Consider the following 16,748-nt stretch of genomic DNA (forward strand, 5'->3'; position numbering starts at 1 on the left):
ATTCTCTCAAAATACATATATAGGTGTATGTAGTAAAATGCAGCCTAATTTTCACTATTACAAATGACCTTAGGTGCAGAGCTGTACAGTAAATCAAAGGGCAGCCCACTGCCCTGCTCATCACCCACAGAGTGAAGTGCCCTCAGCACACACAACCTGAGGGTAAACGCTGCTCCCACACCTGCTTCGGGGGATTCCTTTCTACGCCACAGTGCAAAGCCAGGATGGCTGGGTTCTCCCGTGAGAGGCCCAGGTTCAAATCTTGGCTAAGCCACTCCCCAGCTCTAAGACTGCAAGTTACACAACCTCTGACTCCCAGTTTCCTTTTCAGCAAGGGAAATACTTCAGAGCTGTTGGGGCAAGCACATTAAGTCGAAGCATGCGCAACAGGACTGGTGCATAGCAAGGCACCTTCCATAACATCTTCCACAACCTACCCGAACAGAGCTTCTAAACAGAGAGCTGGAATCTGCTGTGCATTCAGAGAGACAGACAGACAGACAGATAGGCAGACAGACAGAGACAGAGAAATATAACTGATTCATACTAGAAATAACAAAAAGAAATTACAGGGCTGAGAGTGGCTCAGTGGATAAAGTGCTTGCTGCACAAGCACGAGAAGCTGTATTTGGCTCCCAGCACCCAGCACGTGTGAAGGCAAGCATGGTGGTGCTCATGGAGTGTTTGGCAGAGGTGGACAGACGGAGGGTCGCTGGTGCTCATTAGTCAGCTTAGGAAAAAACAGTGAAAGACTGCCTCAAAAGCTGAGCTGCGAGGCTGAGAGACAGCGCTTGCTGCGAAGCTGAGTCTGACCCTTAGAACTGATCCCTTCAAGGTGGTCTCTTATCTCTACACAAGTGCCAAGAACTGTGCCTCTCTCCCACACCTGATAGTGAATACATGTGACCAAAATTCGAAAAAGAGAGACATGTGACATGGACCTCTGGTCTCTACACATGCGTGCACAGGTGAATGCTCTCACCTCACACACAGGCACACAGCATTCCCACCCACCATCCAACCCTCACGCAAAGAAAGAGGGAGCAGGCAGACAGCATCACATTCAGCCACTGCCTGTCACCACACGGGACTCAACGGCAAGCTGCGTCCAGCTAATCGGATGCAGTTACTTCCCTCTGGGCGTACAGAAGAACCCCTCTCACTCCCGTGTACTCAGACAAGCTCATCAGGGGCCACTGAGGTAAGAGAACGCCATAAGGATGTTGAACAACGCTAACCTAGGCACAGGCCTGTAAACAACTTACATATTCTCTATGTTAACTTTTGGGTTGAGGTATTTGGCTTATTATAGAAGAAGACAATGTATGGGGTTAATTTATCAGCTATTGCAAAGCTTTTCAGAGGGCGGGTGAGAAGGAGGTAGAGAACTCGGACACAGCATGGGCCAGACTACCACACTTTTGACTTGTGTCTCAAACACGCCCACTAATGTAAATCACAAGCAGAATTTTAGTTATAAAGTTTTGGGTTTGCTTTCATTTTAGTTTTCCTTTTTTTTGGTCTTCCAAGACCACGTGTAGCCATGGCTGTTCTGAAACTGTCTCTGTTGACCACGCTGGCCTCGATCGAGTGGAGTGCACTCGGCCTCCTAAGTCTGGGAGTAAGGTGTGCTTTAAAGTCTCCTCCCCAGCCCTCAGATGGGAAAGTAGGTGCCTCGCTTAGTGGTGCAGCTGAAGCGGGGATTCTCAGTCCATGCCTAGATGCTTTCTTCAGTGCACACTGCTCTCGACTTCCTTCCTAGCTCTGAAAGGAAATCCTGAGATGTCTTTAGTTTAGTAACAGACTGGAGGGAGAAAGAGAGGAAAAGATAAGGGGCATCTTATGTGACAATACACTTCAATTATTATAAAGCCTACCACTGTCACTGCTGCTATCAGAGGGATCCTCCTCCTCATCTTCTTCTTCCTCTTCCTCCTCCTCCTCAGATTCAGAATAAAATTTCTTCTCAGGTTTTTCTTTCTTTGTTTTTCCAAGTGGGGTCCACTCTTTTGCCTGTTTATATAAACAAAGGAAACATTAATGAAGTCTTATTATAGGACGCAGACTCCTGGCAAGTTCACTGTGAACTCAGAAGAGAAGTTTGAGACTTTCACAGAGAAACCAAGTGCTAGACATGTAGTCCAGACAGGAAAGGTATCCATTCCAAACACAGAATATATATTCTCATTCAGAGCCCACTGTTACGTCACTCACATTATACTCCCAGACTGTTAAACAATGTGTTTGTTGGTCCACAGAAGACTTAACCTACAGTAACAAGATAACATACTTGACACATAAGAGGAAAATGGCCATCAAACCATAGTGACTGCTGGCAGTAAATACTCATCATTTTGCTATGCTAAAGCCTGACTCCTCTTCTCCCGGCCTCATGGGTAACCCATGGTGACGTGCTTTGCCACACTGGTCTGGGTGGCTGTTTCTCCCAGACTGCTGCAGGAGGTTCCTAACTGGTTACTCGTTTCATCTCTCCACTGACTCCAACCAAAATCTGCTGAATGTAACAGCTGGGCAGTCCGGACCAGCTACTCTGTGGTTCCAAACCTTGGTGACTCCCCATCTCACTCTGAGAGATGGGCGGTGTCTGCACCAGTTTCCTTCCCCAGGCACAACAAGCTGTTCCCACTCACTCCCTTTCTCTTGCAGCGATTCCACCTCAACACAACTCCAACTGCTCTGAGAAGCAGTACCGGCTGCCGTCTAATATGCCGTGTGATTTATGTACTTTTTATTTCCCCAGAGTAGCGATTTCTAACATCTGTACAATGAAGCGTCCTAAGTATTTCTGTTGCAATAAATACTAGTTATACCTATTATACCCTCGAAGATTTCAAATTTATATTAAAAAATATTTATATATATTTAAGAAAATTATATTCTTTGGTGGTCACTAAACACAACCTTAAAAGAAGTCTTTACTATAAGTCTGACATAACCACAACCTTGAGTCACTGTGGAAAAATTAAGTCTCATACCTTCTCTACTAAAAAGCAAGGAAATGAAGATTTCTTAAAAGCTCAAAATGGTTAAGACTCACTTATTTAGTACACTTTTAGTTGAGTTTCCAGAGTGTACCAGCAAGACAGTGTGTATATGTAGATAGGCAGATATTTTTATATATGTATATACAGTATATATTCACATATATACCTATACATATATACACATTTTCATATATATGCATGTATCATTGTAAAGGAATGTAGAGCATGATACTCCAAAGGCTCATTACAATTTTGTGGGAATATATTTTAAAATACTAATACAAATAAAAATATTTATGCTAAAGAAAAAATCCAATTGCCTGAGAGAAGTTCCAGTAGCCTGAAAAATTATTACTTGGGAAACGACAAGAAAACGAATGAAAGTACTCTGAACACATGAGTTTCCACACCCATGCAGTTTCCTCCATTAAAGCCCAAAGTCTAACAGCACTGAACTCTCACTCTGTGCGAGCGCTACAGAGCTGTAGGGAGAAGAAAAGAAGCAAAGGACAGGAGAGGAGTGGAGAGGTGGGAAAGCTAAGATGCTCCACACAACATGGTAAATATGTGTTTATAAAGCAAGACGTCCTCGATATGCAAAACGAAGTCCCGTGTAACTGGAAAAAGGGGATTTTCTGTAACTAAACAAAACTCTGTAAAGGAGCCACAACACTCACTGGTACCTTAATATAAATATACATCCTATCTGATACCCTGGAAATGGCGGTGTGTAATTCAAAGTGACTTCTAGTGTCAACCTGACTAGGCTCCCTGTTGTTTTGATTAAAATGTCAGATTATCTAAGCCTCGGCCATTTTTCTTCCTAAGTTACATTTCATAATAATGAGATTTGACCTTAGAGGATCACTAGATAGTAAACCCAGAATAATGCAGTGTATCATGTGCACAAAATGCATTGATAGACTTCAGGGGAGGGCTGGAACAGAGCAGGGCAAAACAGGATGATCCGAGCAAGCCTTCTGCAGTTACAAACGCATCTCAACACAGAACTAGTTACACTGTATTTATATTTCATTACATCCCTCGGAGAGCATTTTAAGCCACTAACTCAGAAACCAATAGAATAAATCTGTTTGTTCTATGGCTTAAATGGATACCTTTAAATCTGGTTCCATTAGCTATAATTATTCTCCATAAGTTATTATTTAATTTCAGAATTATAGTTAGCAAAATGAGAAAGAAATCAATTTGTCTCTGTTGAATGGACAACCGAAATGAAGATAAGAAAATACAGGGGAAGGTAAGAAGCCGGCCAACCTTAGAACACCAGCAAGAAAAATTCAACTGCACTGGTCTGATATCAGTTTCTAAGAAGGTAAGTTCTTTCCAGAGGGAAGAGAGAGGAAGGTAAGAGTGGGCAGATATGGTAGGAGAACAAAAGGATTATTCCACTAGAGCCAGGGCATTGTGTAGGCAACCAGGCAAGAGGAGAACAAGGTAAGACCCAGCAGGCAGGCTCAGCAGAAGAGAGGATGTCTGCACAAGAGTCAGCAGAGGACACTGCTTCATATCCTAGCATCTGACAAAACTTGTACACACAAGGAAATGTGCTCAACAATGCTTATGTTGGGGGAAAAAAATAAGCAAACTTAGCTTCAAGCCTAACAGGCATACAATGGGTTTTCCTATTTATATTTTATTTTTAATACACGTGCTTTATGTGTTCATGGGATGGGAGTTGAGTGTGGAGGCCAGAGTCAATGTTGTGGATCTTCATGAGCCTGGCCCTCAGAAATTCAGCCAGAAGGGTGGATGCTGGCTCATTCTCATTCCCCTGCCTCGCCAGCATAGGTTTTCAGATGTACCCCACCACAGCTGGATTTCTATGTGGGTGCTGGGGATCACTTTACCAACTGAGCATATCCCCCGCCTCTTTTCACCTTTTCTAGAACACGAAAATGATGGCACTGAGAACAACAGTGGCCTGCACACAAGCTCCAGCATCCTCCCCTTGATAACACAGGAGAGCATGCGAGAGCACACCAGACAGCAGACAGGGGCGTAGAACCCTGGTCTGCAGGAGCTATGGGAACCTGCGTTTATTTAGGCTTCATAAACCTTGGTTTCCTCACCTATTAAATGGAGATACTGAGCCTGGCACCATGGGATACAACTTTAATCTCAATACCTGGGAGGCAAAGGCAGGCCAACCTGTTTGAAGTTAGCCTGTTCTGCATGGTAAGTTCCAGTACAGCCAGAACTATACAAAGAAACTGTCCCCAAAACACAAACAAACAAACAAGAAAAGAACAATAAAAATTCACAAACAAAACAACAACAACAAAAATGGGGTGAATGCGGGTATCATCATGAGGTTTAAACACACTGGCATCAGTCACACAGCACGGCCTGGGTCTGAACTAAGGTTAATTAATCATGTGCTGCGGGACATGCTCCAAAGCCAGTGCGAGCTTCCCATTCAAGGGAAAGCTGGTTCTCAGCCTAATCATATTACATGGCTGTGCTCATTAATGGGATTATATTTAAAATAATGATTCCCTTGCTTTGCATGTGGAAGGGAACAAGGAAGCTAACTAGCTTTCCAGCTGGAGTTGATGGTAAAGGTCTCTGATTCTCTGAATTCTCATTCACTGAATCATTTATATGAGAGAAACATTAAGAACGTAATTCTCATCTGCTCCATTTAAATTAAAAAGCAATGAATGTATTCATACAATTTCTAGGTACAAAAAAATCTTTCATTATCAAACTTACTGTGAAACAATAAATAGGTACTACTAGTAAACAATAATAATTATTTAAGCCTAATATCTAGTATAGTTAGGGAAGATTTAGAAAACACACAATTGTAATTTTTTAAATGTGAAAAGTGTATCAAGGTCATCTTTGGCACACGATGCTTTCTATTGATTTTTAAGCATCACTTAAAACAGAGATCATCGGAAAACCCAGTACATTTTGTACAGGTTTTTCTTTTCTGGAAAAGAACAGCAAAATTATTTATAAAAACACTGACAGGAAGCTTACGAATCTCCAACAAAGTAGAAAAAGCTCAATCCATTGAAACTAAATACCTCAAAAATTGAATCTACACAGCTCCAAACGCAACCGCACAAATGTGGTTGGCACTGATGCAGAGAATTCAATTCTCTACTTCCTTGAAGCAAAGAACAGCCCACGCACAGGGGCGAGGAAAACCACACTGTGCAGGTCTTCCCAGGCAAGGTGTATCTAACACATTACATTCAGAAACACAAGAGCAGCATTCGGTTTTCAGTCCAAAGGCTTTTATATAAAATGGTAGTTGCCCCAGAGGCTCTCATTGCTAGAACAAAATTAATCTCAGAAAGGTCAACTTACTGACTCTATTACTTCTACATTGCGAACCGATGGGTCAGGCGCCACCTCTGGCCAATTAGATAATTCCAGGTACCCGGACGCTTTAACGTTGAGAGTATGAGATAAGGTGCCAAGCTGGAAATGATCCCTGTCTATTAAAAATGGAGGAAAATAGAAAACAAACAATATGAGCTATATATAACAGATGACAATCACATCAGAACTCAAGGTACCTGGCATATTACCACAGATGTCAAGGAATAAATATAAGCCAGGAAGCTCTTCATAGGTCAGAAAACTGATTTCAGCCCATAGATTACAATAATCTCCCCATAATGGTCAATAAAAAGCTAATCAGTCAGTGTGTTTAGAGGTGTTGCTCTGAAATGCAGCTTCTCTAAAAATTACTTTACTGTGAATATTAGGAATGACAGCGCCGTTAAACAATCCATATACATGCCTTGGCACAAACACATTCAGAATTTCAATAGTTTCTGTGCCAAACTGAACTGCGTTCACTGTTTTACGACAATTAAATAAGAAACAATGTGGAAACCAAGCTACAGAACTACGAGATTCCAACCATAATAGCTACTTGTTAACTGAAAAGATATTTAATTAGTCCCCTTTCTAAAAAGCTGGGGGAAAAAAAACACAAGTTCCTTTTTGACAAATGAACTTGAATATAAAAGCATATTTCTATGAAATAATTTCTTCTAGAGATGCTGACATTAGTGTACATGGATATTTAATTAATAACTTACTATTAGGGATCAGGAAATAAAAGTATTTAAAGCAGAAATAAAGCCCATGTCTATAAGAACAGAACAGCTATGTTATCTAGTGTCCAGTTAAACTGTCTAACGAGGAATAAAACCAGGGGACCTGAAATTATTTAGGAGAATAAGGTCTGCAGAAAAATAAACTTTAACAAACATAAACATGAAGCTTGCTCTGACAGATGAATGAATGCAAGCACACTGCTCTCATATATCGACACAGAAGTCGTGTTTCTCGGAGATGAATCGGAAACACATGAGGAATGGGACACACTGACGCGTTTTTAGAGAGCGTGTTTTACAGTTATGCATCTGGTAATACCTTTAAAGGGAGACTCCAGCAGTGGTGCAGGCTTCTGTGCTAGAAAGATTTTTTTGGCATATTTACTTAGAGCTCCACTCTTCTCGTTCGGAACAATAAGCTGCCTAATAAATCTTGTGCGGTCTCTGATGTCGTAGTTCTGATCATACTTGCCGAGATTTAATATGTACTGGGTAAGCAATTTTGTCTGTTCGGAAAAAACAGAACGAGTTGAAAATGCAGTTATTTATGATTATTGATAACTCTGGATAAACATATTTAAAGATGTAATAAAAACGAATGGTTATGTCAAACAAATGTCGTTCCATAGGGAATACGCATTTCTACCATGGCAAATGGAGTCTGGAGCCAGCGCACATGTCCTCTTCCGTGCTGGGGAGGTGAGTGCTGAGCACTGAGGAGCAGCCATGTGCTAGATTATTAAACTGCTGAAGTGGAAAGAAAGGCATCATTAAAAAAATAATCATATATGGCAAACCCGCTGAAGGGTCTACGTGAGAATAATGAATGTGGAAATACAACTAAAAACATGGCACTCAAAACTTAATCGGAAAAATATGCAGGACATCAAAACATCAGAGAGTATTAGGGGCTGGCAAACTGCTCCTCCTGAGGTGTGCTTTATGAAGAGATACTGTCCCTGGCATACGCAGTGTCTGCACTCTGACTGCACTCCGTTACTTTACCCTGAATTATGACCCATTAAAGCAGACACATGAATCACTGAACTGGATTACTGCAAATTATTTGCAGTGCATTTAGCTGTTACTTTTTCATAAAAGCAAGCTGCTGATGCCCTCCAAAAACTAGGATAAAAGAGTTCTTCCATTTTCCCACCCTGCTGCTTAGCCTCTAGTAATGCTGGTCATTTATTTACTTACGTAAGCTTTCACACCAGAAGCGGGCTTGGTAAGTCAACTTCTGAATGCACTACATTAACGTATACTGAGATGATTTTAATAATAATTAAATCAAAATTGGAATGTAACAAAATAGGTTTGTATTTTAAACTACAGTGTTTTTAAATGAAAAGGCAATTTTAATTTAGAAGTCTACATGTGTACAACTGTAAATTTAAGCTAAACAGAAGTCATAAAATAAGGAAAAATTAACCAGAGATTAGTACTATTAGAGGATTTTACACACATTATAAACAAGTGACAATAAAAGCAATCAACAGGGAGGAGCAAAGACAAGGCTAGAACATCACCTCAGAGACCAGGAACAGTGGGTCCTACAGTAACAGTCAACTGGGGACTGACGGGGAGAGGAAGGAGGCTTCTTTTGGAAGCAAGGTATTTGAAAGCATTAACACAGTTTGTTAAAAAAGAATTACAAATGCTTGCAGGTTTTCCTGAATCTGGTTACCAACAACTGCTGTCCACGTTGCCTCATCTACAAGTAATGAAAAGACTTAAACATGATTCCTGCTTAAAGAGTGGCAACTAGCCAGCCCCCGGCAGATGAGAAGCACAGCCCCCAGCACAGCTTCTGCAGGGTGTGCCACACTGACGTTCCCACTGCACAGGAGAGCTGGGAACTCGTGCAACAGCTACCACCCTCAACTGCATGACAATCACCACCAGTGAACGCTATGTCCACCCCAGCACTGAGACTGAGGCTGCAACGCCATTTCACCAACGAAGCCCACCAATGTGAGCTTTTGAACTGGCAGTCCTACATTCTGCTTATGAATTTCTTAACCCCCAACTAAGTTTGCAAAATTAAGCTTTTAAAATATATTAACAAACAATATTTATATTGAAAAGAATTAAAGTATGCATGTATGTATAAAATTACAGATAAGCTTATAGAACAATTCTCTAAAACTGTATTTTCAAAATAAAATTCTTCATAACATAAAATGTTATCTCTGCAATGATGTATTGAAATAAGTATAATAATTATTCATCACATACTAGAGTAAGCAATTTCTTTGCTGTCTGTCTTTAGTAGCAAGGGCATTTAGAATCAAAGAATGCATGTTTAAAATAGTCTATTTTGTTTTGTATTTTTCAAAGTTAAATTTTATGATTAGAAACTACAAAACTGCTGTCATTTTCAATGTATTCTCTATCACAGTGTGTGTGTGTGGGATGTGTGTGTGTGTGGGTGTGTGTGTGTGTTTATACACACGCAGGTGCGTGTACACCAAACATCAACTCGGGTGTCTTCCCCTTTGCATTCCCCCGTATGTTTTGAGACATGGTCTCTCACTGAACCTGGAGCCCATGGACTGCTTCAATGATTGACAGAAAGCACCAGGGATCTAGCTGTGTCAGTTCCTCCTCTCCCTCTGGCAGGGGTTACAGATGTGTGAGCCTCTTGCTCTTAATTCGCACGGCACTCAACAGTGATAGCGCAGAAACTGAGATTCAAAGCTGTGGTGAGGAAGCTACTCGTGTGTTCCTGAAACATAAGCATTAAGGACACTGCTTCACTATGGATTACAGCTGAGGGCATGACTGCATGAGACACGGAGACAATCACCATAAATTAGGCTTCTCCAGGGCAACTTTAGAAAGGGACCGGCAGATGAGTAAATAACCATGCCATTTCACGTCACTCAGGGTTCAGTGCAAAACTCCAATAACACTGTTGTACACGCGAAGTACATAAAACAAGAAAATGAGATATGGTGTGCTCTAACAGAAATATTCAGTACCCTCTGCTCTAATCTATTACATTTTTATTTTCATTGAATTTTCCGGTTTAGATAAGAAACCAGTTCTGTTATCATGGTGGCTAAGGCTATCAAACACTACTTATATCAACTACACTCCTTTCAGTGACTGGTACTCAGGAAAAAGGAACCCAAGGGAAAATGCTACAAAAATTAAGACATTTGTTATTTAAATTATCTTTGTAAGAGATACAAGAGGTACTACATCCTTACCTGGCTATTCTAACAAGTAATAAACTACAAATATTTATTCAGACAACAGTTACACAGCAATGACAAAGACACACCCTGAGAAGGATGGCACTGGCTCCCCACTGCTGTGGGCCGCAGTGCACTTGCACGGACACACTGCATCACCAGGTACTGGTGGAACCACCACTGTACACGTGGTCTGTTAATGTCTGAAATGTCGTTAGACAATGCACAAATATGGCTTACAGTCAGAACTAGTAAAGGTCATGTAAAGTAGCCATAAAACAAGTCTAAGACATAACTCGAAAGAATACAAAAAGACATGCAGAATTTAGCATCCAGGTCAACAACGATTATTTTTAAAGGCAAGAAATTGATAAAGGCATTTGGGAACTCTATAGAATTCTTAGCTGCCCCTAGAGGCAAATCTAAGCAGCACAACTGTTCTGTACTTGTATGACCAAAAGGTTCCTTTCTGTGACTTAATGAAGTTTTTAAATTCAACAATAACAACTTTCCTGTCAATTTGAAAGCCCTCCCTGTTAGATGTTTTGCCATAGCGGGGAATACTAGGAATTGAGCCTAGGATCTCAGGTGTGCCAGACAAGTGCTATACCACCGAGCTCGAGCCCTAGTCCAGGTCTCCCCTTCTAAGAAGTTCATATTTACTTACTGTTCTTGGGAGAGGGGGAGGGAGAGGCAGAGGAAAAAGGGAGAAGGGGAGGAAGGGGGGCAAAGGAGAGGGGGAGGGACAGGAGGAGGAGAGGCAGAGGGACAGCAAAGCACAGTGGTGTTGTCCCTGTGCAGCACCAAGACTTTTGTCAAATAAGAACAAAAGGCAAAGCGAGGGGACTTCTGAAAAGGTCCAAATCAGGAAACGCAGTTCTCACTTTAGGAGGATGCCCAAGATATCAGTATAATCATCCAGTTTCCTGCTGAGAGCCAAAATGCTCTCAATGAGTAAAAAGTGATCACTCGGTCGACACCCCTGTCTCCTGCGTGGGATACGTGTCGGCCCGGAGATCCCTGTAATAGATCTCCGTAATAAACCTCGCCTTTGCTTATTAAAAAAAAAAAAAAAAAAGTGATCTCTCTCTAAGTAGCAGAGAAGTAGAAACTTGAGTATCTCACAGAATATCAAACAGGAAATGAACCACATCTGTACATATCACTATTTCTAAGACATGACGTGAAAAGCTGCAGAACTATAATAAAGTAGAACGTGTGTTTCAGAAGCACAAGGCAGGCACTGTGAGCTTATTAATGGGCACTCGCATAAGGGAAATAAGCTTGACTGAACGGAGCACACCAACAGCACAGTGCGCTCACCAATAAGGAAGAAAGACGAGACGGTGCCAACGGGAGCTTGGGGCTGCAGAGCCATCGCGTTTGAAAGGAGAAACGGAGCAAATGCCGACGGCAACTGTGTCCGACCGATAGGCAGATACGTATGTTTCCCTGCCATGTTCTTTTCTGGGAGTTCGCAACTTGCCGTGATTACACATAAAAACGGGCTAGGAACAACACTGACCCCTCATTTATCTCCACACTGAAAACCTCAGACTCATTACACATGTTAGGAAACACCCTTCAGTCACTTTTATGACTAATGTCCATGTTAGCCAAACCAATGCTTAGTCTTCATGCCCTGTGCATCCAGACCTGAGCAACTCTAACATTTTCCACACACACTGACCCCATCTCCTTATCAACACTCCACAGCATTGTCACTGGACCTGTTTATCCAACACGATTCTCCACTAACTAGCAGAGGAGGGATTACACTGCCCTGTTCCTAAGAGAATAGGCCCAAAGGAGTAGGTTTCTTCCTGAAAAACAAAGATTACTGGTAGCTGAACTATTCCCCTCACTGTGAAAAAATCATTTCTACTAAGAAAAACTAAGCAGCCAACCTGGGCTCAAATGAAAAAGAGGCGGTACCGTGGGCTAAGTACTAGCTCAGAACCATGAGCTAGTCAGCAGCATGAGCTAACCAGCGTGAACTAGTCAGCAGCATGAGCTAACCAGCGTGAGCTAGTCAGCAGCATGAGCTAACCAGCGTGAGCTAGTCAGCAGCATGAGCTAACCAGCGTGAGCTAGTCAGCAACATGAGCTAACCAGCGTGAACTAGTCAGCAGCATGAGCTAACCAGCGTGAACTAGTCAGCAGCATGAGCTAACCAGAGTGAACTAGTCAGCAGCATGAGCTAACCAGCGTGAACTAGTCAGCAGCATGAGCTAACCAGCGTACCCCAGGATGGCCTCATTTCTCCCTAACAGTCTTGCAGAAGGTAGTCAGCTCTGCTCCAACACTTGTTTTGAAAACGTGTACTTGCTCTAATTCCAGGGAAATTCAGGGATAATTTGAACTTTGTGTTTGATGTCTTCTGTAAGAAGCAGTGGTGAAAGCAGAGAATGAACCTAGCAGAACTCGGGGGCCCAGGTACCCACCAAATGCATGCCTCCCATACCCACATCAGATGCTGACATGTGCAGCTGTGAGCCACTCCTCGCACAACTTTCCTCGTGGCTTCAAATGACTGATTATTCATGTCTAACAGAAGGGCAGAACCTGTCTCCACTGCTTCCTCACTCAGCCTTGGGCTTCACGTAAGAGTCTGTACTCCCGATGAGTTGCACACATAAGAACCACATATACGTATGTTTCTATGAGGTTCTCACTTAAAATATCCAAAGCCTACTTCCGAGCGCTGGGATGCTACTTCCTCCTGCAGCAACTCCCGTGTTTGATACCGGGTGGTTTTGCCTAACGTGATGATTTTTAAGAACACAGACACTGCATGACAATGAGTAAATTCCTTTGACTCCTAGTCCACCTAATTAGGAAACTGCCTCAGACGGCACCGTAACCTGTGAGAAAGCACACAGCAAGTTAACAATGTCCTGTCCACAGTTACACATGCTCCCACCCCGATGGGACTTGCCTAAACAGCAGAGGGAGAAAAGGATGAGAGAAAATAACAGAGCATGTGCAAATGGAATCATGGATATGTGTATGAAGCTGATGAACAAGAAAACATAAATAAACCTATTTCCCAAGAATTTCTTCTTGAAAACTGGTCATATAGGTTTTTAAATTGAGGTTAAATAAACATGAAACTTACTACTTTAAGATTATAATTCAGTGACACTTATACTGTCACACGACCATTAACAACTGCTGTCTGTAGAACTCTTTCAGCTTTCCACAGTGAAACTTGAAAGCCATTAAACCACGACACTCCATTATGGTTCTCCTACTGAGTAAATCTGGATTACAGATGCTGTATCACAGACAGCACTCAACACTTAGCATCCTTTAATTAGTGCTGAGTTTTTGTTAGCTTCAACACACCATTAACTTGATGGGGCTCGAAGTGCGTATTCTATTTCCTGGTTGCACCTCAAATTTCAGACCAGGTCTTTTATTCTTGGGGTGCTGCTTTGGTGGATCTCTCTCAGCAATCAGTCGAAAACCTGGCAATTTCTCCACAGACGTCCAGGCTCTTCCACTGTGGGCCCTCTAGAATCTTCCATAGCTCTGTCCTGTCTGTAGCCTGCTTGCATGCTGCCCTCACTTCCCCTTGAGAAAGCAGGTGCTCCATGCAGTGCCCAGTCGGTGCCTCCTCCTCCCCCAGGCCCCACACTGCCCGCTGCGTCTTCAAGCATCCTCTCTCTGCTGAGTGCTGAGGCCTCAGCTGCTGTCTCGGGAAGGCCATGCCAATTAGCTTACCTCGCTATCTGAAAGCAGGCCGTTAAAATTATCTTAGAGAGCTCTCTACTTTTGGTCAAAAAAGATATCCTTCTTCTTCTTCTTCTTCCTTCTTCTTCCTTCTTCTTCTTCTTCTTCTTCTTCTTCTTCTTCTTCTTCTTCTTCTTCTTCTTCTTCTTCTTCTTCTTCTTCTTCTTCTTCTTCTTCTTTCTCCTCCTCTTCCTCCTCCTCCTCCCTCCTCTTCCTCCTCCTCCTCCTCCTCCTCTTCCTCTTCCTCCTCCTTCTCCTCCTCCTCCTCCTCCTCCCCCTCTCTCCCCCCCCTCTCACCAGGAGGGTGAGCAAGCACATTCTTGTGGAGGTTAGAGGTCAATCATGGAGACTGTTCCTCAGAGGCTATCACTTTATTTATTTATTTATTTATTTATTTATTTATTTATTTATTTATTTATTTGAGGAAAAAGAGAAGAGCAGGGAGGGGAGGAGAAGAGAGGGGAGGGGAAGGGAGAGGAGGGGACTAATGAGGAGGGTAGAAAGCAACTTGAGACTTGGTTCTCTCTTTCCATCATGTAGTTCTCAGGGCTCAGAGTCAAACTGTCAGACTTGGCAGCAAGACTCATACTCATAGGGCCCCTCACCTCCACACACACCTTGTCACTGAGGTGGGGTCCATCCCCAAATGACCTGGCACTTACCAATTAGGATAGGCTGAATGAACAAGTAGCAGGGGAATCTACTCTCTCTACCTCCGAGGTGCTGGGACTGCAAGCAGGGAACGCTACACTCAGTCTTTTTATTTTTATTTTAAATGGTTTCTGGAGATCAAACTCAGGCCCTCATGCTTGTACAGCAAGAACTGACTGATTTCGGCATTCCCTAACAGCATATACAGGCATTTTAAAGAAGCAGAATTTATTCCTCAACCACTGTCTATACATACAGATAAATAACAGTAAACAGTATATAAACAACATTAAGCCTCATAAAAGGACCTACAAAGTCTCCAGAAGCACGCAATCCAGTGGGATTTCTGGAGAACTTCCCACTCCCACCTAGTCAGTCGGGTAGAAACACTCACATTTCAGTCAAAGGGATTGGTTTAGTCCCTACCAATACTGTGCTACGAACTATGTAACTAAAAGTACTGCAGAGCTGACAGTGCACACCACTATTTACTAGTGCTAATTTTCTCAGTAATTTTCCCAAACACCTTTTCTTTAAAAAAAGAAGAGAATGGTGAGAAACACTGGAAACAGGACACAGCATCCCTTTTTATATCATTTAAAGGTAAGTGAACTAGTAAAGAAGTCAGAAGTCACAGCATTATCACCCATACACGGTGTCTACAGCAGCCATGGGGAGAGCCACTGTGAGTCACACAACCGCATACTTCAGAAACTGGGCTCCAAATGTGTCATCAAGATTTAGCTCAAAGAAAAACGTGAGAGCAACCAGCACTGCCTTCAAACTCACTGAACAACCCTGAACACAGTCTAGAATTTCTAAAGGAAGAACTCCATGCAGGCACTAGCTCTTCGCCACTGAAACAAAGGGCCTAACAGTAACAACAACAACAACAACAATAATAATGATAATAATAAAAACCAACTTGGGTACAAGCCACCAGATGCCATTTAGATGGACCCCGCCCTCTTGAACTAAAACTGTCCCAGGCCCCGCCTCCATAAACCATCACATTTGTGATAGGGTCAACTTAGTCATTTAGTGATCGGAGGTCAACTTACTAATCTAAGGGATCACAATATCCACTTTAACACATGTACCTCTACAGATTTCCTAACTTCCCCAAGTGGTTTCCCAGCTCTGGCCCGCTCTCCCGTCCCTGACTCTGCATACCTACGCTGACTTCCTCCAGGCCCCGCTGGGCATCTGACGGATGGACGGACCTCTCCTCTGCAGCAGACCTTCTGAGCGCCCTCATCACCCCTGAGCTCAGCACCTCTGCCACCACCACTAGGTCACAATGACTTGTTTGCGCTCCTACCACCATCATGGGACCTACTGCAACAGGGTCCAATATCGCTGACACGTGGGAAGGCTGGAAGGGTTTGGGGAGAGAGAGAAGCACCCGTCGGGCTGAATAAGCGTCAGTCTCTTACCTGTTTGGAATTAGTTAAATACAATTTTGCTCCAAGATTTAAAATCTGCAGTTTCACCAGATCATCTTCACTAGTGAAACTTTTAGCCATTTTTCTCAAAACATCAGGAGCAATTTTAGGAACGCGTTCACAGTTTTCTCCAATCAGCCAAAGAATGCTTGCTCGAGCCACAGGGACCTAATATGAAAAGCAGATCACATTATCAAAAGAGGTATTGTCATCTACTCCTCAACGTCAGCACAGAACAGGCTTAGAACTGACAACACTACATCATCTGCTCACTGAGTATGCTGTGTCCAGGAGCTGCTCCAGCACTGAACATTCGCTGTGTATCAGGTACTGACACGAAGGTCATCTCTGGAGATGCCTCAGTGCTTAACAGCACTGCTGCTCTTACACAGGGCCTGGGTGTGGGTCCCAGCACCCACAGGGCAGCTCACATCCATATGTAGCTCCAGTCCCAGGGGACTGGATAGATGCCCATTTCTGGCCTCCACAAGCTCCGAACACACATGATGTACACAGACACGCATGCAAGCAAAATGCCTCATCACATTATATAAATAAAAATTTGAAAACGGGTTTCAAAGAATGCCTTGGAAAGATTTAGTCAAGAAA

At 42.8% G+C, this 16,748-nt stretch overlaps 1 protein-coding gene across 1 annotated transcript in view; it reads right to left on the reverse strand.

Moving 5' to 3' along the window:
* Ap3b1 (adaptor related protein complex 3 subunit beta 1) overlaps window positions 1-16,748 on the reverse strand; it is a 199,983-nt gene that overhangs the window by 80,235 nt on the left and 103,000 nt on the right. The window contains exons 15-18 of the mRNA XM_032899017.1: window positions 16,131-16,307; window positions 7,428-7,614; window positions 6,348-6,478; window positions 1,878-2,013 (exon numbers count right to left, since the gene is read on the reverse strand). Of these exons, the coding sequence (XP_032754908.1) occupies window positions 1,878-2,013; window positions 6,348-6,478; window positions 7,428-7,614; window positions 16,131-16,307 (631 nt within the window). The remainder of the gene's footprint in view (window positions 1-1,877; window positions 2,014-6,347; window positions 6,479-7,427; window positions 7,615-16,130; window positions 16,308-16,748) is intronic.

This window comes from Rattus rattus, chromosome 3 (assembly GCF_011064425.1).
Source record: "Rattus rattus isolate New Zealand chromosome 3, Rrattus_CSIRO_v1, whole genome shotgun sequence".
In the NCBI taxonomy this organism is placed as follows: Eukaryota; Metazoa; Chordata; class Mammalia; order Rodentia; family Muridae; genus Rattus; species Rattus rattus.